Source organism: Mauremys mutica, chromosome 13 (assembly GCF_020497125.1).
Source record: "Mauremys mutica isolate MM-2020 ecotype Southern chromosome 13, ASM2049712v1, whole genome shotgun sequence".
Lineage (NCBI taxonomy): Eukaryota > Metazoa > Chordata > Testudines > Geoemydidae > Mauremys > Mauremys mutica.
The window spans coordinates 57,373,777-57,399,361 of NC_059084.1; the positions used below are offsets into that span (position 1 = coordinate 57,373,777).

General features: G+C 43.0%; 3 protein-coding genes across 3 annotated transcripts; all 3 read left to right on the plus strand.

Annotated features, from left to right (window-relative positions):
* The first annotated feature begins 4,557 nt into the window (after positions 1-4,557).
* On the plus strand, positions 4,558-5,484 carry LOC123348840 (olfactory receptor 6F1-like). Its single transcript, XM_044986502.1, has one exon. It carries the CDS (start codon positions 4,558-4,560, stop codon positions 5,482-5,484), a length of 927 nt encoding a protein of 308 aa, XP_044842437.1.
* Positions 5,485-13,761: 8,277 nt separating this feature from the next.
* LOC123347825 (olfactory receptor 5V1-like) lies at positions 13,762-14,349 on the plus strand. The gene has a single exon (XM_044985015.1). The coding sequence runs from the start codon at positions 13,762-13,764 to the stop codon at positions 14,347-14,349; it is 588 nt and encodes a 195-aa protein (XP_044840950.1).
* A 10,297-nt stretch (positions 14,350-24,646) lies between these two features.
* On the plus strand, positions 24,647-25,585 carry LOC123347927 (olfactory receptor 5V1-like). The gene has a single exon (XM_044985111.1). The coding sequence runs from the start codon at positions 24,647-24,649 to the stop codon at positions 25,583-25,585; it is 939 nt and encodes a 312-aa protein (XP_044841046.1).

Here is a 25,585-nt window from a genome sequence, read left to right on the forward strand (position 1 = left end):
ACCTCATCTGTTCAGGTGCTTTGGAAAGTCCCCCTAGGCTCCCGTCTGCACCTTTATGTGCCTAAACACCTGGCCTACAAGATCAAAGTGTGAGTAGGCACCTCGTGGTCTGGCTGCTGTTTCTCCTGCAGAGGATGCCTGGTACATGAGGAGGGAATGACAGATACTTTGTGCTTTATTTTACTTTCCTGTGTTTCAAGACAGCATAACACTTTCTAAATTGATTGAGTGAGGGGAAACATCTCTTTCAAAAATGGTAATGGCTTTTTGAGAATGGAATGCAGTGTCTACTAGATTTCAGTTCAGGGCAAGTGAATGAGACCTGTAGTTCCTGATATCCCATGTCAAACTGGGTCTGATCCCCAGTGGATGTAAGATAGAATTGCTCAGCTGGAATCAAAGAAGGTTTGCTAATTCACACAAGGTGAGGATCTGGTCCATGCAGTCTGACCAGGGTTGTAATTCCCCTCTGCACCTCTGAAATTCAGGCACATGCTGTGTTCACATGGGACAGGATCCTGCTCCTATGCCAGTGCAAATCTGGAGTAACTCTCCTGAAGTCAGTGGCGTTATACCTGTGTAAGCCCAGTGTCAGTGAGTGGATGATCAGGGGAAGAGACACTGTTTTTTGGCCCATTGGAGTCAATTGGCCTGATTCTTCCTCTCTGTTCACCCCAGTGTAAATCTGGAGTAACTCCACTGCAGTCAGTTTGGCTGAGTCCCCTCTTACCCATTCCAGAGTGAATCGCCCCTATCTGTGACTCAGTTTCCTCATCTGTAAAATGGGGATAGTGACCCTGACCTCCTTGGTAACGTTCTTTGAGAGCTACTGATTTTAAGCCCAGAATAAGAGCTAAGTGTTGTTTCTATTGGTTGGCTGCCTAAAGAATCTTTCCCACTGTGCTTTGTTATTCAGCCAACTCTTCTTGGGACTGGATCCACGAATAATGGAATGAGGTTTGACATGCGGCAAGAGCATGTAGAAGTTGCTCAGAATTTAGTGCAGAGGAAATCTATGAAAGTAGGTGTGTGTGTTTACAAAACCCATGCGGGCATGTGAGAATTAGAGCCAGCTTCTCTGAGGATTGGCCCATGAGTTATTTAGTTAATGGCCCCTCAAGCAATTCCCTCTGTAGTTCTGAGAAAGTCTGTGAATTTCTCTGAAGATTATGTCCCAAGGTGGCCTTCTGAGCTGATGAAATAAGCCATCCTGAGTCGAACACTCTTTCATTGCCTGAATGGAGCACATAAGAAGACAGTAGTATATAAGAGATAGATAGATAAATAGATGTCAGTGCCATAGAAGAGACAGAGAGAGAAAGACAGCAGACAGTAGTATATAACGTATACATAGTTCATTTTCAGTTATAAGTATATACTAAGATATACTGATAATCTCTTAAGGATATTTGATGGTTGATTTCATTAGAGCAGGTTGTGTGCTTGAATCTTTTGAATGTGCTCAAAAGGTGTGTGTCAGAGAAGCAGAATTATTGTTTGTTTTTAAAAAATAATAACTGTTGGTTTTTCTCTCCATGCTTAAGAGAGCACCTTTTTCATACACTTGGTGTGTTAGCAGTTATGTTTCATTCAGGATGCATCCACAGAACTGCCACCCACACAGTGAGTATTCTGAAAGGTCTTTGAGTATCTACCCAGAATGCTTAGAAGTTACACCAGTTTAAATGAAATCCAAATGTGGTGGTGTTATTATTATTCCTAGCATTCAAATTAATACTAGTTTAGAGCAAATTGCACAAATCCCTCAGAAATTCCGTGGATTTGGGTTCATAATTCCCTCAAGCATCTTAGAGCATACAATCCTATGGTTCTGCATTGCGCTCCCTCTCCAGTACAAAAACATATTAGGCAATTTCACTTGTGTTTATAGTAGATTTCTGGTCAGTTTCACCTTCTCGCTGTCTTGCAGATTAATTGTAGTTTTGCAAACTATGCAGAGATACTTGACACCTTTCAAAATAAAATAACCTTCCCCCATATAAGGTGACATTAGAAGGGAAAGAAAGAAAGAAAGAAAGAAAGAAAGAAAGAAAGAAAGAAAGAAAGAAAGAAAGAAAGAAAGAAAGAAAGAAAAAGATTTTAGCCATTGTATCACCAATAGAATTATTTACTACATTCATGTCAGTGACTCTTGTGAGAACATCCTGAAGACAGTGCAGTTTGCAGAGAGACTAATTAAACTGAAGAAAATGGGACCACACTTTATATTAGAGTTCCCTTTATAAGTCCTTTAGAAACAGTCTTGGAAGGATCAGATTTATATTGGTAAATGACGATAAACATTGATTTCACCACACATCCAGAAAAATGACAAATATATTTCCATCAATAATCCAAATAAACAGGTAAGGAAGGAAAATGCTGCTTAAGGGTATTTGGTTTGCTTATTTTGCCATATGATGTTGACAGAATTTTAACAGTTATAAACCTTTAACATTTTGAATCTCAATATCTGTCTGACTCTGCTTCATTGTCTGGCCCACATAATGAACTGCAATTGTGAACACTTAATTGATAAAAATGGAAATAAACAATTAAAAGTGATAATATTGCGCAAATATGAAAATTTAAATCCATAAAAATAGAAAAGCAATGCTTTTAAAAATTAGCATTGAGATTAGCCATCAAAATTATGAGGAAAATGAATTCTTCCATGCCTATTGACAAAGTTTAATTGATTTTAAGCATGTTAAAAACATAAGCAGTATATGTTCCCAGGGTTATAAGCACATCAGTAGAAAGTTTCATAAATGGTTATATATCGGGTTTATAAAGACATTTGGAGTGGTTGGCCTCAATACAAATTAGTTAAGCATTTATTAAAACTTCAATTGTTAACCCATTACAAATTATATATTAATTGAACCTTACTATAGAGAATACCCAGAATTAAAAGTGAATAGAGTCTGGAAATCAGGGGTACCATCATGGTTACCAATGGTTCAGAGGAGGTATAAGTCAAATATGCACACATCATCATCATCAACAACAACAGAGGATTGTCCTTTAGATATCCTTTAAGATGTCTCAAGGCAGACATTCTGTTCATTACCTCTGGGGCACCTGCATTGGTCACTGTTAGAAGAGAGGATACTGGTCTAGATGGAAATTGATATGACCCAGTATGGCCGTTCTTATGTAAGTTCTTACGTTCTGATGTTCTGGCTCTGTGGAGGGAGTGTGTGCTAATAGCTTAGAACAGTGGTTCTCAAACTTTTCTTTTCATGGAGCACTTGAAAACTGCAGAGGGTCTCAGGGGACCACTTAATTATCTTTCCAAATGTTTGAACCATTAGCTAACCATTGTAAAGTGCTTTAGATAAAAGCGCTATTTAAAAAAAACCCTTAATAATAATTATCATATTTTTTGTTCTACAAATAAAAGCACACAACTCATATTTTAATATCAGTAGTCATACCTTTTTAATGTGATGGATGTGCCTTTCCCCCGCCGCAGCAGCCCCCAAGCTGGGGCTAGGAAGGAGAGTCGTCTCTCCCCAGCAGCTGCAGCCCTGGAGCTGGGGAAAGTTGCCTCTCTGGCTGCCGCAGCCCTGAAGTTCCAAATTTGCCCCACCCCCTCTTCTCACCCCACTGCCCCTCTCACCTATCCCCTATTCCCTCCAAGGCCACAACTTCACCTTACATGTACATCTTCTCAAGGGTCCAGGCACCTAATTAGTGAAGCCACACCTTCACGGCTCCACTAATTAGGCGCGTGGCCTTCATTCTCTTCGGTGCGGCTGCTCAGGCGCTCACCTTAGAGGAAAATATCTGTGGACCACTTGAATGAAGCTCACGGACCACAAGTGGTTTTCAGATCACAGTATGAGAACCTCTGGCTTAGAAAAAGGAATCGGGATGCTTGGGTTGTGTTTTCCAGCTCTGAGAGTGGGATGGGGTCTAAGGGATGGAGGGCTAGGAGTCAGGACTCCTGGGTTCCATTCACAGCTCTAGGAGGGAAGTGGGGTCTCGTGATTAGAGCAGAGGTCTGAGAGTAAGAAATCCAGGATTCTGCGTCTGGCTTTGGGAGGTGAATTAAACCAAGTTTCCTGGCTTTGTGGGTGGAGCAGAATCTAAGGCTGGGATTTTCAAAGGAATCTAGGGGAGTTAAGTGCCAATCTGCCATTGAAACTCTAGTTCTCATAGATGACAACATACTCACATCTCCTACTGAGAACTGAATGTGCACTACTTCACATAAACTGTGTTCAGTATCCTGTAGGATACTGCTCTTTAATGTGATATGGCGGTGGGGGGTGTCTTGTCAAGATAGGATACCTTTTCCTAAGAGATAAGCTCTGGTTCAACCATTAGCTACTGGGCTTTGATTAATGGGTTTATCCAACCTGTGTGATACAGGAGGTCAGACTGTATAATCCCGTTGGGTTTTAACAATATAATATATTCTCTCTCCCTCTCTCTCTCGCCATGACTTCTCAGTTTGTTGTCAACAATGAACTGCAATTAACCGAGTGACCTGGGTGTTTCTTTGTCTTCTCTTTATGGTGTCTTGTGTTTTAACAGGGAGAGCACACAATGGTGAAGGGAAATCAGACCAATGTGAGGGAATTTCTTCTGCTGGGGTTCCCTGGCTCTCGGTATGTGCAGATCTCTCTCTTCCTGCTTTTCTTGTTCATGTACCTCCTGACGCTGATGGGAAACATCACCATCATCTCCTTAGTGGGGACTCACCGCCGCCTGCACACCCCGATGTATTTCTTCCTCTGCAATCTCTCCTTTCTAGATATCTGGTTCACTACGGGGTACATTCCGAAAACTCTTGCTCTCCTAGTGTCCCAAAGCAAAACCATTTCCTTCTCCAGTTGCCTCCTGCAGATGTACTTTGTCTTCTCCCTCGGCTGCACTGAATATCTACTTCTGGCCGTCATGGCCTATGATCGCTATCTGGCCATATGTCACCCATTGCGCTATAGCGCCATCATGAACAGCACTTTGTCCATTCAGCTGGCTCTTGGATCATGGGCAAGTAGCTTCCTGACTACTGCTGTGCTGGCGTTTCTGATCACCAGGTTGTCCTTCTGTGACTCTACCATCATCAACCATTTCTTCTGTGATGTAGATTCTTGGATAGAGCTGTCCTGCACAGACACGCGCCTTGTTGAGATGGTGTATATTATTATCTGTTTTATTGTCGTCCTTGGGTCCTGTGCCATCATCCTGGTCTCCTACATTTACATCATCTCCACCGTCCTGAGAATCCCATCTGCTCAAGCCTGGCAAAAGGCCTTTTCCACTTGCTCTGCCCATCTCACCGTTGTGGTTATATGGTACGGCTGCTCCATCTTTCTGTATGTCAAACCATCCAAACAGAACTCGCTGGAAATGAACAAAGTTGTCACCCTCTTGAACACTATCATGACACCATTGCTTAATCCTTTCATTTATACACTAAGAAATAAAGACATTAAAGAAATCTTGAGAAAGGCATTCAGTAGGACATAGGGTGACCAGACAGCAAGTGTGAAAAATCAGGATGGGGGTGGAGAGTCATAGGAGCCTATATAAGAAAAAGACCCCAAAATCGGGACTGTCCCTATAAAATCGGGACATCTGTTTACCCTAGTCCAATGCCCTGGATATAACTGATTTAGGCAGGCAGTGAGGGGAAATCAAGTGGGAAATGTTGATATTTTGACATTTGTTTTCATTCCAAATCATAGCGGAAACAAGTATTTTCCGAATGTCATTTGAAATGGAAATTGCAAAACAAACCCATTTCAAACCATTTCAGAGTTGGCTGGGTAACTAACTGTCTTGGGATCCTTTTGAAACTGCAGCATAAATTCTTCTCTCTGACCTGTTCCCCAGTACATTGCTTATGAGCCATTATGGTTTGATGTCTAAGGCACTGAACCGTGAGCCAGGAGAGTGACCTCAGTTACACTGATCTAATCCCAGGGAAACACCACTGCATTTAACAGCTGGACCATAGGCACAGACTTCCCCTGGGGAGTGCTCAACCCCTCCCTGCCCCAGGCCCTTCCCCCAGGCCCACGCCCCTGCCCCTCCTCTTCCTGCCCCTGCTCCCACCTCTTCCCCTCCTCTTACCACCCCCTCCTCTGCGTTTGCCCCATCCCCGCTCCTCCCTCACCCTCCTGGTGCCCAACTCCCACTGAATTCAATGCGAGGTGGGTAGCTAACTGCCTTAGGCACTGCTGGAAATCACACCCTCTGGTAGCCTTGAAAATTACAATCTGTGTGTTTTGGATGTGCTGAATCAGGATGGTCAGATAAAACACACGTGCTTGACTTGAACCTTATATTCATCCACAGGACATATATATATAGTGTGAGCAGCATCCTAGATATGTTCTAGGAATTATTTTGGAGAAGTTCTCTGGCCTTTGCTATACAGGGGGACAGACTAGATTAGCACAATGGTCTTTCCTGGCATCAGAAACTATGAATCTAAGCATCACATTCTGCCCCATCTCTTTATCCTAGTCAGTGTCCCCCAGCCCTAATGTAGAGGGATGATCTGCCTTTCTTTAGAGCACCACAAATCACCCCTGATCTAAAGGAATCACCATGGTAAGTTGTAACATCTCTCTGTTCATGCAGAGTGACATTCACCCATGAGCAGAGTCAGCACATGGCCAATTAAGCCGTGGAAATAGGACTTCTATGACCCGCTTGGGTACATATGGGGGGACACAAATCCATCCCATGAAACAGTTGCACCAAGGCCACAGCTTTGGGATGACTTGGTAAGAGGAAGCTGGGTTTACTGGACTTTGGCGGTGTGTGGACCTTGTGTTTTACAGACATTGGCTTTGTGTTTTCAAAATAAACTTTTCATAAGAAAAAAAACCTTACATTTTATCTCCTACTTTATCTCAGTGCCTATTATTTACCACCATCATATACACTCTATTTACTCCTTTTCTCCATTCCCTAACCTATGTCCATTTATTAGTGAACTTTAAGGTTGGCTGGCTAGAATGCCTTCTTGTGGTAATTATATATATTTGGCTAGGAGCTTCAAAGCACTGTAGGGGAGACGAAATGATTTGCTATTAAGGTGTCTAGCTCCTTGGGCTGTTTTGAAAATAGGGGGCTAAGTCCACACCTTTTTTATTGACAGTTGCTGAGATTGGATACCTAAACCCTCTGATAATCCAAGCCCCTTTGCTGTCATTCTTATACACTACAGAGCATTGCTTAAGGACTGACCCAGCCCAGTGTTAGCAGGAGCTCCTTACAGAGAGTGAACTTCAGGGAGCTTGTCCCAGGAGGAACAAAACAGCATTTAAACAGGTTTCAGTTCTGAAGAAATCCACAGGGGCCAGGGCTGGCAACCCAGCTACTTTCGCTCACTCACTACAACAAAAAATAAGATCAGTTGGTGTGTGTTAGCAATAGTTTCTGTGTGTGTGTCTGTGTGTGTGTTATGGGGTTGCAGGGGATTCTCTGGAGCAGACACTTAGCTTTGGAATTCACTTTGCACAGAATCTGGCTGTGGTGACATTCACGTTCTAATCTAACATAAGATCTCCTCCCTTGGGTGTTTGTCTGATGAGCTGATAATGGGGAAAAGATTTAGTTTGTGTCTGGGAGGCATTCGGGGTTAAACATAGATGTGACATTGGACAGAACACTGGCTTCATTCCCAGTTCCACTAAAAATCAATGTCAAAATAGCCACTTGCTTCCAAGAGAGCAGGAGAGATTCTCTTATGTGTGAGCAGCCTGATATTCAGACTTGCGGGACACTGAGTCAGAAGTGCCAGTGGGTCACATTTTCAAAGGAACTTAAGTTTCAGGCACAAAAGATTTAAGATTTAAGCACAAAATTCCCGTTAACGTTCAGTTGGACCCTTCTTTTTTAAAACATGTCAGCGTGCCTAGACAGTGTTTGCTGGGCACATTCCTTTATGATTATTATGAATGTCTCTCTGTATTACATATGGTGGATTTTTAAAAAAAGAAATAGCTTTTACACCATACTAAATCTTTAAGTTGAAAAAGGAGAAAGCTGCTGACTAAAATGTATCCGCATGAGTCACCAATAAATCCTGGCTGAACGGACTCAGTAGGTTTGGGTAGTCACGACTTTTGTTAAACCCTCTGCAGATTTCCTGCATTTTAGGTGCTCAAATTTATTCATTCTCTTTTGACATTCTATTCATTTCATTTTTCATTCCTCTCTGTATCTCATTTCTTTCTTTCTTTCTTTGATCTTTCTGTGTATTCCTCTGTGGTGTGATTTGTAAGTTTTTCCTCTCATTTTTAATCCGTTTCACTGTCTGATTATGTTGCACAGTCTCAGACCAGATTTCCTTCCAGTAGCGCTGAAACTCTTCCACCTTATTTATTAGCTCTCTATTTTTGCCTATTCTGTTTTTAACATCCATCAGATCAAAGAATCTCCTAGGGTCTCTGGTGAAGAGACTGTTCTCTTGGTACTAATAACTTTCTGCTCAATATCTTTCAAGCCTGTGACTCAGATGGCTCAGGCTTCATTTACGTTGTCCCTTCACAACTCTCTCATCCAGTTGCTATCTCCAAGGCCGTTTGCTTCTCTTGTCTCTTCAGATGGTTTTTCTCGTGCATCTTGTAGGCTGATATAAAAGCTTATTCTTCTGCTTTAACCTTCATTGCCATGAGGATGGCTCACATCCTCAGATGGCTTGATCTTAAACTGATGAGCTGCTATGGTTACTGCAGCATAAATTATATAATTCTACCGGCTATTGGTGGTTTTACTCCACAGTTTCCTTGAGTGCTTCATTAAGTGCTTGTGTTATGTCATCCAGTCTTTGCTGGTGTACAAATTTCCTACTTGGCAACACTGGCCACTCCTCAATGTCTCTACACTTTGCATGATCTCGATCAACAAATTATTCATATTTCCTGTACTTTCTTCAGGTGCTGTTTCATTCATATTTTCTCCTCATTTCCCCTCCCTGCCCATTTTTGGCTTCTGTTGATCCTGTATCATTGCTGCTCCCAAAATGTTTGCATGCATTTCTACACGACTAGTCTCCCTTTTCAGGTTTTCAATCGCCATTTGCATAAATTCTCCTCTTTGGAATAAATCTCTCAGTTGTGCAGTGAGTCTATGCTCTGTCATTTCTTTCTCTGTTGTCATTTCTCTCCTTCCAGTGTTGGAGCATTTGTTTGCTCCAACCTCTCTCTTCTGGTTTTGCCAAAAGACAACCTCACGTCACGTTCTGGTTTATAAGATGAGTCCTATTCCCTCTATTGTTGCAAATGATCTCTGGTTGTTCATTTGAACAAATGAATGATATGTTGGTTTGCCCACCTCCACACAACACACCCTCATAGGGGAGGAGGCTGTCAACCAAATAAGCTTATCTGACCCCCACTTCATGTTATTCATAATATTTATGAATTACCTGTATTTTGCATATTAGTTTGGGTTGACAGGCTATACCCTGCTGGGTGGCAAACCAGAATTTCTAGGCCTCGGAGGTTTCTTCCACTTCCTCTGCCTCCTCCTCGTCATCTTCGTCTTTATCTTATTCTAGAATCCTAGAGATCTTAATAGGCATCCATCCAATACAATTCTACAGATTATACATTCTGTATTTTTTGTAAAAGTATTTATAGAATTGGCCAGATCCCATATTAGTGTAAATCATCAATACCGCCATAGGAGTCAATGGGCCAAATCTCCAGCTGGTGTAAATCAGATGTAGCTCTGTTGAAGTTAGTGGGAGAGATTAAAGAGATATTGGACCTGAAAGAGACAGCAAGAGCATGAATGACTGTATATGCTGGTGGTTAGAGTGCTCACCCTCCAATACAGAAGGCTGAGTATCCAGTCCTTCTGCTCCAAAGCCTCTTTTATTATTTAACCACAGTGGAACAGCTTCAATAGGAGAGACTGGGACTGTCATAGGGGTACCTCAATGTCATAGAATCATAGAATCCCAGGGTTGGAAGGGACCTCAGGAGGTCATCTAGTCCAACCCCCTGCTCAAAGCAGGACCAAACCCAACTAAATCATCCCAACCAGGGCTTTGTCAAGCCTGGACTTAAAAACCTCTAAGGAAGGAGATTCCACTACCTCCCTAGGTAACCCATTCCAGTTCTTCACCACCCTACTAGTGAAAAAGTTTTTCCTAATATCCAGCCTAAACCTCCCCCTCTGCAACTTGAGACCATTACTCCTTGTTCTGTCATCTTCTACCACTGAGAACAGTCTAGATCCATCCTCTTTGGAACCCCCTTTCAGGTAGTTGAAAGCAGCTATCAAATCCCCCCTCATTCTTCTCTTCTGCAGACTAAACAATCCCAGTTCCCTCAGCCTCTCCTCATAAGTCATGTGCTCCAGCCCCCTAATCATTTTTGTTGCCCTCCGCTGGACTCTCTCCAATTTATCCACATCCTTCTTGTAGTGTGGGGCCCAAAACTGGACTCAGTACTCCAAATGAGGCCTCACCAGTGCTGAGTAGAAGGGAATGAACACATCCCTCGATCTGCTGGAAATGCCCCTACTTATACAACCCAAAATGCCATTAGCCTTCTTGACAACAAGGGCACACTGTTGACTCATATTCAGATTTTTGTCCACCAAAACCCCTAGGTCCTTTTCTGCAGAACTGCTGCCCAGCCATTCGGTCCCTAGTCTGTAGCAGTGCATGGGATTCTTCCGTCCTAAGTGCAGGACTCTGCACTTGTCCTTGTTGAACCTCATCATATTTCTTTTGGCCCAATCCTCTAATTTGTCTAGGTCCCTCTGTATCCTATCCCTACCCTCCAGCGTATCAACCACTCCTCCCAGTTTAGTGTCATCTGCAAACTTGCTAAGGGTGCAGTCCACACCATCCTCCAGATCATTAATGAAGATATTGAATAAAACCGGCCCCAGCACTGACCCTTGGGGCACTCCACTTGATACCAGCTGCCAACTAGACATGGAACCATTGATCACTACCCGATGAGCCCGAACATCTAGCCAGTTTTCTATCCACCTTACTGTCCATTCATCCAGCCCATACTTCTTTAACTTTCTGGCAAGAATACTGTGGGAGACTGTATCAAAAGCTTTGCTAAAGTCCAGAAATAGTACATCCACTGCTTTCCTCTCATCCACAGAGCCGGTTATCTCATCATAGAAGGCAATTAGGTTAGTCAGGCATGACTTGCCCTTGGTGAATCCATGCTGACTGTTCCTGATCACTTTCCCTTCCTTTAAGTGGTTCAGGATTGATTCCTTGAGGACCTGTGCCATGATTTTTCCAGGAACTGAGGTGAGACTGACTGGCCTGTAGTTCCCTGGATCTTCCTTCTTCCCTTTTTTAAAGATGGGCACTACATTAGCTTTTTTCCAGTCATCCGGGACCTCCCCCGATCGCCATGATTTTTCAAAGATAATGGCCAATGGCTCTGCAATCTCATCGGCCAACTCCTTTAGCACCCTCGGATGCAGCGCATCCGGCCCCATGGACTTGTGCTCGTCCAGCTTTCCTAAATAGCCCCGAACTACTTCTTTCTCCACAGAGAGCTGGTCACCTCCTCCCCATACCGTGCTGCAGAGTGCAGCTGTCTGGGAGCTGACCTTGTCTGTGAAGACAGAGGCAAAAAAGGCATTGAGTACACTAGCTTTCTCCACATCCTCTGTCACTATGTTCCCTCCCTCATTCAGCAAGGGGCCCACACTTTCCTTGACTTTCTTCCTTTTGCTAACATACCTAAAGAAACCCTTCTTGTTGCTCCTAACATCTCCGGCTAGCTGCAACTCCAAGTGTGATTTGGCCTTCCTGATTTCACACCTGCATGCCTGAACAATACTTTTATACTCCTCCCTGGTTATTTGTCCAATCTTCCACTTCTTGTAAGCTGTTTTTTTGTGTTTAAGACGAGCAAGGATTTCACTGTTAAGCCAAGCTGGTCGCCTGCCATATTTACTTTTCTTCCTACACATCGGGATGGTTTGTTCCTGCAACCTCAATAAGGTTTCTTTGAAATACAGCCAGCTTTCCTCGACTCCTTTCCCCGTCATGTTATTCTCCCAGGGGACCTTGCCCATCAGTTCCCTGAGGGAGTCGAAGTCTGCTTTTCTGAAGTCCAGGCTTTCCCTTTTTCCTTGTGTCAGGATCCTGAACTCGACCATCTCATGGTCACTGCCTCCCAGGTTCCCATCCACTATTGCTTCCTCTACTATTTCTTCCCTGTTTGTGAGCAGCAGGTCAAGAAGAGCTTTTCCCCTAGTTGGTTCTTCCAGCACTTGCACCAGGAAATTGTCCCCTACACTTTCCAGAAACTTCCTGGATTGTCTGTGCACTGCTGTATTGCTCTCCCAGCAGATATCGGGGTGATTAAAGTCACCCATGAGAACCAGGGCCTGTGATTTAGCAACTTCTGTTAGTTGCTGGAAGAAAGCCTCGTCCACCTCATCCCCCTGGTCTGGTGGTCTGTAGCAGACTCCCACCACGACATTACCCTTGTTGTTCATGCTTCTAAATTTAATCCAGAGACACTCAGGTTTTTCTGCAGTTTCATACTGGAGCTCTGAGCAGTCATACTGCTCACTTACATACAACGCAACTCCCCGACCTTTTCTGCCCTGCCTATCCTTCCTGAACAGTTTATATCCATCCATGACAGTACTCCAATCATGTGAGTTATCCCACCAAGTCTCTGTTATTCCAATTACATCATAATTCCCTGACTGTGCCAGGACTTCTAGTTCTCCCTGCTTGTTCCCCAGGCTTCTTGCATTTGTGTATAGGCACTTAAGGTAACTCGCTGATTGTCCTGCTTTCTTGGTCTGAGACCAGAGTCCTCCCCTCTTGCAGTCTCCTGCTTGTGCTTCCTCCCAGTATCCCACTTCCCCACTTACCTCGGGGCTTTGGTCTCCTTCCCCCGGTGAACCTAGTTTAAAGCCCTCCTCACTAGGTTAGCCAGCCTGCTTGCAAAGATGCTCTTCCCTCTCTTCGTGAGGTGGAGCCCGTCTCTGCCTAGCAATCCTTCTTCTTGGAAGACCATCCCATTGTCAAAGAATCCAAACCCTTCTCTCCGACACCATCTGCGTAGCCATTCATTGATTTCCACGATTCGACGGTCTCTACCCTGGCCTTTTCCTGCCACAGGGAGGATAGACGAGAACACCACTTGCGCCTCAAACTCCTTTATCCTTCTTCCCAGAGCCACGTAGTCTGCACAGCTGAGCAGGTTTTATGTGAACACCAGTGGGCCTTGATTCTGGGATTTAGGCACCTAAGGTGGTAGGTAGGTGCCAAGGTCCTTCTGTGCAACTAGCCCATTTTGTCTATTTACAGCACACATTTTATAGGTGGTAGTCGGCCTCAGTTTACATTCATCCTTTTGATCAGATGATTTTGACAAGCCATTTCAATTTACTTCTATGTGCTATGTGACAGGTCAGATTTCCTGAGAGAGCATCAATGGGAAATCAAACCAAAGTGACCAAATTTATTCTCCCAAGACTTTCCAGTGACCCACCGATGCAGATTTTCCTATTCCTGGTGCTTGTAGCTATTTATGTAATCACCCTAGTGGAGAACGTGGTGATCATACTGGTGATAAGGACTGATCGTCACCTCCACACCCCCATGTCCTTCTTCCTGTCTCATTTATCTTTTGTCACTATCTGCTATTCCTCAGCCATAGTTCTTAAGATGTTGGTGATTTTCCTAGACGAGAACAAAACCATTTCTGCTGATGGCTACCTTGCCCAGATATTCTTCATTTTACTACCAGCTGGTGTGAAATTTTTATTCTCTCAACAATGGCGTATGACCACTACGCTGCCATCTGTGACCCATTGCGTTACATGGAGACCATGAGCAAAGGGATCTGTGTTCTGCTGGTGAGTGGTGCATGGGTAATAGGCTTCATAAATGCCCAGCTTAACACAGATTTCACCCTCAGGTTGCACATATGTGGCCCCAATCAGATCAGCCATTTCAGCTGTGAGCTCCCTCCCCTATTGCATCTGTCCTGCACTAATATCTTCACCAATCAAGTGGTGCTTCTCACTTCTGTTGTGATACTTGGATCAAGCTCCTTCCTCTTCACCCTGATCTCCTACATTCACTTCATCGCCACTATCCTGAGGATATGCTTGGCGCAGGGCAGGCGTAAAGCCTTCTCCACCTGCAGCTCCCACTTGATTGTGGTTGGTTTATGGTACCTGACAGGTTCTTTCCAGTACACAAAACCCAGCTCAGTCTCCTCTGTGGCTCTGGATGAAATGTTCTCCATTCAATATAACATCTTGACTCCAATGTTAAACCCCATTATCTACAGCCTGAAAAACAAGGAGGTGAAAAGAGCACTAGGGAAAATATTGTGGACTTGGAAGTTTCTCAAGTAGCGTTGATGACCTTATTTAATTTAATTTTATTTATTTTAAAATCCGAAAGCATAGAATTGTGGATAACTAGTGTTTGGGACGTTCTCAGCTCAGGTAATGGACAGACACACTGGGACAAAACCACAACTGGTCTAAATCAGTGTGGCTCCATTCAAGTCACTGGGCCAAATCCCCAGTGTTAGAAGAGTCACCGAAGCATGGGTGACTGGATCCTGGGTCTCCTACTTCCAGGGTGTGTGCTCTGAGCATCAGGCTATAGAATCATTCACACATTCCTCTCTTTGAATAGCTCTTTAATCTGTCCCAGTGACTTCAGGGGAGCTCTGGCCAATTTATACCAGCTGGCGATCTGGCCAATTCTATAAAAAGAATCTTCTCATCTATCAACTTCAGTTCTTTTCTTTTTACTAAATTGTTGAAAACCCCATTTAATATCAGTAGTATCTTATTGAATTCTATCCTATTAAAAAGCTCAAGCATTTTAACTAATGATAATAAATAATTAATACATAATCTAATCAGTGGAGCCAATGGGTTTCCTCCCCAGGTAGGGCTAGATCCACTTGTGACATTGCACCCCATACTCTTCATAGAAACATTGTTATAACATGATTTTGGCATAACTAATTTGCATTTTACACAAGATGGTTCATGTAAGATCTCATTGGAAAGCTTATGATTTGCTGAACATGTTTGTCCTATTTGTATGCACATAACATATTCTGTATTAACTGTGTAACTATTACAACTGTGTTTATACTTGGGGAACGCCTATCAGACAGTATGCAATCAGCCTGGATGGGCCATTAAGGGGAACAATGGGACTTGGAAAATATTAGTCTCTCTCCCTCCTGAGAAGCTTCCTGAGACGCTGCTTTGACAACAGTAGGTCAGGTGGTCATGTCAGCCGGTACAGGATCCCATCTTGAACTGATATTTTTACACTGGAAGGGTCTGGAAAGCAAAGGATTCCTGCCTTATGCAAATTCTATTTAAGGCTGGGGAGTAAGTTGATCTTGGTTCACTATTCACTGAATCCCCACCCAAGATGACAGCTGGAAAGATCTGAGAAATAAAGACGGGGGGAGAAGACTGGACCCAGTCAGGACAGCCCATGGGGGGGGGGGAGTGGGGCAATTTGTCCCAGGCCCTGGACTTTGCAGGGGCCCCCACAAGAATGATTGAGGCTCCCTCCCCGGCCCCTGCCTGATCCTGCCTCCGCCCCTCTTCCAGAGCCTCAGCGCATCCAGGAGCATCCCTGGACAGCTGTAGGGTGGCTCTGGTGAGGCCTGAGCTCCTCCCCGCTCAGAGCCGCATGGTAAGGGGGTGGGGCTGTGAGCAGCAAATATTTGCCCGCACACTTCTGAAACCTCAAACCACATTCAGGTTTTGGCACACTAATTTCAGCCTTTCAATTAAAAAAAAACCACAACAAATTTTGAAGGAAAGCAGACATTGTCTGTGATTTTTTTCTACTTTTAAAAAAACCCTAGTTTTTGATCCAAAAAAAGTTTTGATGGAAAATATTTGTCCAGCCCTTTTAATGAGCTTTAGTGCCTTTTAGCACTAGCTGATGCTGAGAACCAGTGATACCTTGTAAAGAAGTTTTCTCAAAACTAGGTTTGTGCTGAGATGCGGAAGGTTTATTTTTCCCAGGGCCACCCGTGGCGGGGAGCAAGTGGGGCAATTTGCACTGGGCCCCACAGAGGCCCCCACGAGAATATAGTATGGTGTAGTATTGAAATTTTTTTTATGGAAGGGGCCCCCGAAATTGCTTTGCCTCAGGCCCGCTGAATCCTCTGGGTGGCCCTGGAACCAGGTTGGGAAAGGTGTCACTGGTCTGTGAGAGAAATACCTAAAACAACATTTAGGGTGAGAAATTCCTAGCTGTAACCAGTTTCTTTAAGTTCTTAAACTAGGTATGCATGTTTTGTTTTATTTGCTTGGTAATCTGCTTTAATCTGTTTGCTATCCTTTATAATCACTTAAAATCTGCCTTTGGTAATTAATTAACTTGTTTTTGTTTATATTTAAACCTAGTCTGTGCAAACTATAACTGGAGGGACCAGGAAGCTGTGCATATCTCACTCCACATTGAGGGAGGGGGCAAATTTCAATGAGCTTCTGTTGCACAATCCTCTGGGTAGCACAAGACACTACTAACTTGGGGGTGACCCCAGAGGGGAGGTGCACCTGAGTCCTCCCACACAGAGGTGAGTCCTCCCAGACAGAGGTGTTTGCAGACTCTGTGTGATTCTACAGCTGGTGAATCCCTATGTGTGTGTGTGCGCATGTGCTCATGTGCGTGTGTGTGTGCTGCAAGAGGCCGGGGAGCCTGATTCAGCAAAACAGGGGTGGGGAGTCCAGGCTGGTGGAGCAGGTGGGCTCAGTGAAACCTCAGTACATCAGGTGGCATCCCAGACGTGGGGTCCAACCCATCATACCACAAAGGGACTTAGGCTTGAACAGGAGAGTTTGAGAGAGACTCACATCAGGAGATCCCATATCTCGGTGGTTAGGACACCCACATAGGTCAGGGAAGAGACCTGTTTAAATCCTTTCTCCTTATCAGGCACTGAAAGTGGGGCCTTCGCACATTCCAGGTGACTATTCTGATCACTGGGATAAAAGTTATCAGACTCCTTCTAATTCCTCCTTCCTCCTCCCACCCCCCAGGCCAACTTCTTGTAAGAAAACACCTTAATTGGGGTTAGAGGGTTCTCAGCTGAGAATCCTAAGAAGAAGGAGGTGTCTCACTCCAGGGGACATCGGGACTGAATTCTTTGACAGCTGGGGAGTTTAAAACACACCCCTCTCCTCAGCATCTCCCATTGGCTAAGAAACCGCTTATCATCATGTTAGAACATAAGAACCAATGAAAGATCATTCCAGGTCAGACCAAAGGTCCATCTAGTCCAGTATCCTGTTTCTGTGAGTGCCCAGTGCCAGATTCTTCAGAGGGACTGAACAGAACAGAGCAATTATCGAGTGATGTATCCCCTGTCATCCAGTCCCAGTTTCTGGTAGTCAGAGGTTTAGTGACACCCAGAGCATCGGATTGGGTCTCTAATAATCTTGGCTAATAGCCATTGATGGACCTATCATCCAGTTATCTAATTGGTTTTTTAAAACAGGCTCCAGCTAAAGAGAATGGAAACAAAGGACATTTTTAAAATGAAAGCCTTGTTTAATATTTTACATTTCAAATGTTTTAACAGTTTTTCTTGTCTATATCTTTAATAAAAATGTTATAAAAAAGATTATAATGGTGTTTTTTTCGCAGGGTTCCATGTCTCTGCATACCGAACTCCTAATCTTGTTTAAAACTGTTTAATCGTGGACAGTGACTGGGTTATGTGGCCTCTTTGGGCCTATATATGGATCCAAGTTAATACACACAAAATACTTTGAGATCTTTGTGAGTCACAGATCCTGCTGAAGAAAATTGCTCAGTTCTGCCATTGTCTGTGTGATGGAAACAAAAGAATTGCCATCCGGCGTCCAGCCAGAGGGCCATATCTAGCCCAGTATCTTGTTTCTCACAGTGACCAGAACCAGATGTTCAGAGGAAGATTCCCAGTAGACAGAGATGGGATAATCAGTCCCCACAGTAGAATAGTTAACAATTAGATATTGGCTTAATCCCTGAAACATGATGTTTAATATCCCTTCAAAATATGTTATCCTAATTAATTTATAATAATCCTGTATATTCTTCTTATTCAAACCTTTTCTGAATCTTGCTACATTTTTGGTCTCAATGTTTCTTTGTGCCAAGAAGTGCCACAGTCTAATTATGTGTCTTCTTCGTGCCATCAGCACGTGCATAGAATGCCCTCCCAATACTGGTTCACCAAACCATATCCTCACTTTGTGAAAATTCTACACAAAAAAAAGAGAAGAGGTCTCCAATGAATGGACTTTTTTATTCCTCTATTATGTTTTTTGTGAATCTCTTCTTCTCTACAGACATGATAGTGCATGCACTTGAGTGTTTAGACTAAATAGAAATACTCCTATAGCCTGTCTGCATTCAGAACCCCAATGGAGGCTATAGGATTTCTACTTATAGATTATCTGCATTATTGAGTCTAATCAAAATTATGCACCATCCCAATCCTGCAGACAAATTTACACTCATGTAATTTCAATAAGATTATTCATGTGTTCAACTTATTTACAGATGTACAGCTTTTGCTGTATTGGGCACTATATGCCTATTTATATGAACATGCACGTTTCCTCTAAACCTATCAAATTGAAAAGTGAGATATACAAGATGTTAATTAGGCCTGAACTTTCTAGGGCCCTGAATTCTGGGCACTGAGGAAGAGACAAGAGCAGATCTTGAATACAATGGAAATGAAAATGTAAAGATGGGTGCTTGGAGTTACATGGCTGGTCCATTATTTCAAACCAGAGAAGTAGGAGAAATTTGAAGGTGGTACCAATTATAGAAAAAAACTGAGGGATTCCAGGTGTAGATGGGTTGGCCATGTGAAAAGAAAATTGGAAGAATGTATAGGAAACAGAGTTTATCCTAGAAGTGGACGGTAAGAGAAGGGTTGGAAGACCCAAACTGGATGGCTGTCATGCAAAAGGATATTATTAGCTGCACTGTCTCCAAGGAATTGCATTCAAGGCAGGGAGTAAGGCTGCAGGAAGGTTTGAGTTGAATAAGTGCAGCCAGTGGTTCAGACACTGTATTGCAAGAGTATCATGACAGATATGATGGTGTCCTGTAACATCCTGGACAAATCTTATTGAACTAACTTTTACATCTTTGGAATTCATTGTATTAAAAATGCAAATGTTTGTATACTTTTGTAGGATTACATGGAGCTTTAGGAGGAAGACATGAATCATGCAATCTCTGGCAGATAGTAAAGATATCAAAGGCCTTTTGGGGACAATACGCATGAAGTGGATTTTCAAGAAAATTGTTGGTGGTGAAGATTATGCAAATAACTCACCTGGAAACCTTTTGAAGCTGCACTTTGAGCAGATACTGATTGTCTGGCTGATTATGTAAGCAACGTCTCTTTAAAGAGCAATACTGGAGAAATCAGTGTCTTACAGAGTAAGGAGTAGTTCTTGGTCTGGGCTGAGGATGTGATGAAAAGACAGGAAAACCCCTGGGTAGTGGTTGAAGAACAGCTCTGCCAGAGCCCTGCACACATACTTAATCTCATCTAATCTCATACTTCACTAGAAGCTAAATTAGTTTGGCTTCACTCTTAAATTGCAGGAACAGAATCTGTCTGATTTACATGCTCCTGGCTTGTTCAGATTTTCCAGTGTGTCCATGCAACGGTCAGTATGGTTCCCACAGTGTGACCCAGCCTGTTCAAACTGGTTCCAGTGCTCCCCAGGGGCAGAAGGCTACAGACTTTAAGTCATTGCCTCTCAACGTCCATTAAGGCTATGTCTACACTATGAGCAAGAGGTGTCAGTCCCAGTTCATCCAACTAGCGTTCCAAAATTAGCAGTGTAGCAATAGTATCACAGGCTGCAGTGAGTGGAGCCACCTGAACCCAATGGGTATGTATTTGGCATATCTTACCCATGCCAATGTCTGTATTTCATAGAATCATAGGACTGGAAAGGACCTTGAGAGGTCATCTAGTCCAGTACCCTGCACTCATGGCAGGACTAAGTATTATCTAGACCATTCCTGACAGGTGTTTAGGTGTTCAATAGCTACACTACTATTTTAAGTAATCTACCTCACTGAGAGCTAGTGTGAGTATGTCTACATGATCTGGGAATTACACCCCTAGCTGATTGTGTAGACATACACTAAGTGTAAGGTGTTAGTCAACTATTGGAAAGGGCCTCCTCCCTCTCCCTCTAGGGAGATAAGTTCTACAACCCAGAGAGACCTGTTGTGTGACATGCCGATTCCATTGTACAAAAACCACAACAGTAGTGACAGATTCTGAAATAATCTTAACAATTACTAAAGGGAAACCCCATGTGCCAGACTTGATAGACAGATAAGTTTTCTGAAAAATGAATAGAGTGACCAAAGGATGTTACCACTGTGTTTATAGACTTTGCAGCCAGTTTTGACTCACTGCATCAACCAGCGCTGTGGATACCGCTTCACCAGTGTGGGGTGCCTGAGGGCTTAGTGCGCCACATGGAGGAACAGTACCATGGTACATTGACCTGTGTGAGGGTCAACGGTTGTATTACAGTCTGGTTTTCAGTAGAATCGGGGGTGCGTCAGGTATGCAATCTCTCACCCTTTGGTATTTAATGGTATAATAGACTATCCGATGACTGAAGCCCAAGGAGGAGGTGTACTATTTAAAGATTCATCTTTAGTGGATCTTGAATATAATATGAGAATGATATTGCCTTAGTTGGAGAGACTACTGACCAAAGCTGAGAAAAATTGCTTACTCTATGATGATAAAACCAAAGCCTATAAAACGGAAATGAATGACCTTGTGATGCACATGTAGATAGCAATGACCTTGAATGGGTGAATAGTTTTATCTCTCTGAGTAACTGGTTGGCAACAGGAGGTTCTCTATGCAAAGAAGTCACACATCTGATCAGTCTTGTGTCACTGGCATTTCAGCATCTTCAAAGGCCTCTGTTTGGTTGGCAGAATGTCTAGCTGATCACTAAGAGATGAGTGTCTTAGTGTCACCATTGCTGCATTAGTGTGATGTGTATCTCCTGCTGCTGATGTGCTGCTGATTTATACAATGTGAACAGCTTCAGCAGGAGAGTCTGAGAAAAGCCTTGCCCTAAATTACTTTATGGCCCAGAGATTAAAACACTTACGGGGAGGGGAGGGTGTAACTTCAAATCTCTTCTTCACAGCAGGCGGTGGGAAGTGAATGAGTTTCTCCCACATCCGAGTATCCCAACCAATAGGCTAAAGGGATTTGGGGTGGGTGCTACATGTCCATATGCTGGATTGTAATTTTGACACCCCCCCCCCGTTAACTGAAATATTTGGCAAATAGGTGTCAAATGTGCAAATAATGTTTCATCCCCTACTTTTCCCCACTATCTCATGCCATCTATTTGCTCCATTTACATTGTGGCTAGCATCTTCAAAGTAACATATGGGAGAGAAAATAATTTGCTATTTGATTATCTAGCTTCTTGGGGGCTTTGAAAATCTGACCCTGTCACTAAAATTGGATGCCTAAATCCATTAGGCTCCTTTGGTAATCCAAGCATCAATTCTCTCATTCTTATGCATGGTAAATCACTGCATAAGGACTGACCCAGCATGGTGTTACTGGTAGCTTGTTACAGAGAGTGAACTTCAGGGATCTTGTCCCAAGGGGAACAGGACACCATTTAAACAGCTCTCAAGAATCACTTCTTAGTCTTGGAGTCAGATGGGGACAGATTCTTTGCTCCACTCCCAATGCTAACTGTACCTCCCTTGTCAGATGTAAGTGTTTGGGGTAAAGAAGAGTTGATATCCTGAGGTGCTGTATTGCGGAGGCAAACAGAGAGACCAGACAGACAAATCGGTAGGTAGATAGACTAAGACAACAGAAAGAGAAAAGCACAGGTCAGAATGATCTCACCATGTTTATGATCCACATTAAAAAGGGAGGTGAGTTGATCCATATTTTTATTCCTTTATAAAAAAAAAGTTTATCCTTTCCATTCCAAAGAACCAGATTCTGTCCCTCCTTATCTAGGGGTGGGTCTCGCTACTGAGTCTCATTGACTTCTGCCTGCTCACACAGCGACAAGGTAGGTGAGGTGATATCTTTTATTGGACTAACTTCTGTTGGTGAGACAGACAAGTTTTTGAGCCACACAGAGCTCTTCTCTCTCACCCACAGAAGTTGGTCCAGTAAAAGATATCATCTCACCTGACTTATCTTTTGAATATCCTGGGACAGAGACAGCTATAGCTACACTGCATGCGCACACAGAGTAAGTTACGATGACTGGGATCCCAGCTGCTACTTGAATCACCCATCTCTCTCTCTCTCTCTCTCTCTCGGCAGCACTGAGAAAGTTCATTTGTTACACGTTAGCTGTAATTTTTATTTTTTGGAAAGTGTGGTATGTGTGTGGTTTATGGGACTGGAGAGGAGAAGACATTGAGTTTTAATAAGAATGTAACAATGGCCCTACTTGTTCAGACCAAGAGTCCCCTAATTCAGTATACTGTCTTCCAATAGTGGTCCATGACAGATGTTTCAGAGAGAGTCAACAGAACATTGCAATTTATTGAGTTATCCATCCCCTGTTGTCCAGTCCCAGCTTCTAGCAGTCAGCAGATTAGGGACACCCAGATCATGGGGTTGCATCCCTGACCATCTTGGCTAATAGCCATTGAAGGAGCTATCCTCCATGGATTTATCTAATTTTTTTTAATCCATTTATACTTTTGGCCTTCCCAACATCCCCTGGTAATGAGTTCCACAAGCTGATTGTGTATGTTTGTTTAAAACTTGCTGCCTATTAATTTCAGTGGGTGACTCCTGGTTTGTATGGTATGTGAAGGGATATAACATTCCCTTATTCACTTTTTCCACATCATTCATGATTTTGTAGACCTCTATCATGTCATTTTAATCTCTCCTTATATGGAAGCTGTTTCATACCAATGTTGCCCTTCAATTTTAATATATCTTTTTGTAGATGGGCCCACTACAACTGCACACATAATTCAAGGTGTGGACATACCGTGCATTTGTATAGTGGCATTCTGATATTTTCTGTCTTATTATCTATCCCTTTCTTAATGGTTCCCAACATTCTGTTAGGGTTTTTTTGATATCCACTTTACACTGAGCCGATGTTTTTAGAGAACAATCCACAATGATGCCAAGATCTCTCTTCTTAAGGGATAACAGATAATTTAGATCTATTCATTTTTTTATGTATGTATGGGATCATATTTTCCAATATGCATTACACTACATTCATCAACACTGAATTTCACCTGCCATTTGTCACTCAGTTACCCAATTTTGTGAGATTCCCCTTGTAACTCTTTGCAGTTTGCTTGGGCTTAACTATCTTGAGAAATTTTGTATTGTATGCAAAAATTTTGTGTGATTTAACCATTTTTTCCAGATCATTTGTGTCTGTAATGAAGACCAGTGTTCCCAGTAAAGATCTTTGCCGGGGCCAGCAATTTACTTCTAACTACTGTGAAATTTCCCTTCACACAAAATCTGCCTGTGTTTACATTCAGGTTCTAGTACAAAGTCAATCTCTGTGCTTAGGTATTTGTCTCATGAGTTGATAATGAAGGCATGGCGATTTTCTCTCTAAGGTCATATGGGGAGAAAAAATAGATGGGACATTAGAGAAAGCATTGGTGTCATTCCCATTTCCATTGAAAACTAATGTTAAAATAACCACTGACATCCGTGGGGGCAGGATAGATTATCTTCTATATGTAAAGCCTGATATTCAGACTTGCAGAATAATGAGTCAAAAGTCCCGTTGAGTCGGAGTTTAAATGACTTGCGAACAACAGTCCCATTAATTTCTATCAGGCCTCTCTTTTCAAATTTATGTCACAGTGCTGAGAGAATGTTTGCTGGCCCCATTCATTTCTTCTTCTTGAAAAATCCTGATGATTTTAATAGATGTGACTCCAAACATACACTACAGATATTAAAGAGTGTTTTGAATAAAATTGTCTAGAACAACTGACAAAATGTAATAGAGAAAGATTATTTTTATAGATTTGGCCAGTTGCCCAGCTATTGCAAATTGTCCATAGCACCATTGGAGTCAGTCTTCCAGACCCCATGCTGGTCTAACTCAGTTGTAGCTCTGTTGAAGTCATATGACCAGATTGAAGAGCGAGTGTGGGAATACCTTCACAGCCTTGTGGTTAGAACCCTCACCCCAGATGCAGAAGTCCAAGGATCCAGTAACTCTGCTGCACTGCCTCTTTTATTAGGTATCCACAGCGGAACAGGGTCAAGAGGAGAGGTTGAGGGAGCCCCACAGCAGACTGTCCCTTAGTCACAGCTGAGCATGGTATTTGTGAATACCGATGGGACCTGTTGCTGGGATTTAGGCATCGAAAGGGGCAGTTAGATGCCCAAGTCCTTTTGTGTATCCAACCCATATTGTCAATTTAAAAAACACAAATTCCATCCAGCCTCTCTCTCTCTCTTTCAATTTACTCTGTTTAAAACACACCTTTTACGGGCGGGAATAGGGCTCTCTTTACATGCATGCTACTTGTCTGAGGATGTGCACATGTTGTTGCAATTTACATTTATGAGAAGTGTTAATTTAATTTTTTTCTGGTCTTCCAGATCAAAGATATCCTAAATAAATGCTAATGGAAAATCAAACCAAAGTGACTGAATTTATTCTGCTGGGACTTTCCAGTGATCCACAGGTGCAGATTTTCCTCTTCTTGGTGTTTTTAGTTATTTACCTGGTTACTCTGGTTGGGAACATACTGATCATGCTGGTGATAAGAGCTGATTCTCACCTTCACACCCCCATGTACTTCTTCCTCTTCCATTTATCCTTTGTTGATATCTGCTATTCCTCCATCACAGTGCCTACAATGCTGATGAACTTCCTAGCAAAGCACAAAATTATTTCGGTCAATGGCTGCATTACCCAGATGTTCTTCTTTATCCTCTTAGCTGGTACAGAAGTTTTCATTCTTTCAGCAATGGCTTATGACCGCTATGCTGCCATCTGTGACTCATTACATTACATGGAGATGATGAGCAAAGAGATCTGTGTTCAGCTGGTGAGTGGGGCATGGACCGTAGGGTTTTTATATGCCCTGCTTAACACAGTTTTCACCTTTAAGTTGCATTTCTGTGGGCCCAATCAAATCCGCCATTTCAACTGCGAGCTCCCTCCCCTATTACAACTGTCCTGCACTGATACCTTCACCAATCAAGTGGTGCTTCTCACTTCTGCTGTGATACTTGGAGCGATCTCCTTCCTCCTCACCCTGATCTCCTACATTCACATCATCTCCACCATCCTGAGGATGCCCTCTGTGCAGGGCAAGCGAAAAGCCTTCTCCACATGCAGCTCCCACCTGATTGTGGTTGGTTTGTTGTACCTGGCAGCTTTCATCCAGTACACAAAGTCCAGATCAGTCTCCTTTGTGGCTGTGGATGAAATGGTCTCCATCCAGTACAGCATCTTGACTCCCATGCTAAACCCCATCATCTACAGCCTGAAAAACGAGGAGGTGAAAACAGCTCTAAGGAATTTATTGGGGAAATTCAAGTTTCTCAAGTAA

Coding starts and splice junctions, on each gene's coding strand:
- LOC123348840 (XM_044986502.1), top strand. CDS start 4,558: ATGGTGAAGGGAAATCAGACCAATGTGAGGGAATTTCTTCTGCTGGGG.
- LOC123347927 (XM_044985111.1), top strand. CDS start 24,647: ATGCTAATGGAAAATCAAACCAAAGTGACTGAATTTATTCTGCTGGGA.
- LOC123347825 (XM_044985015.1), top strand. CDS start 13,762: ATGGCGTATGACCACTACGCTGCCATCTGTGACCCATTGCGTTACATG.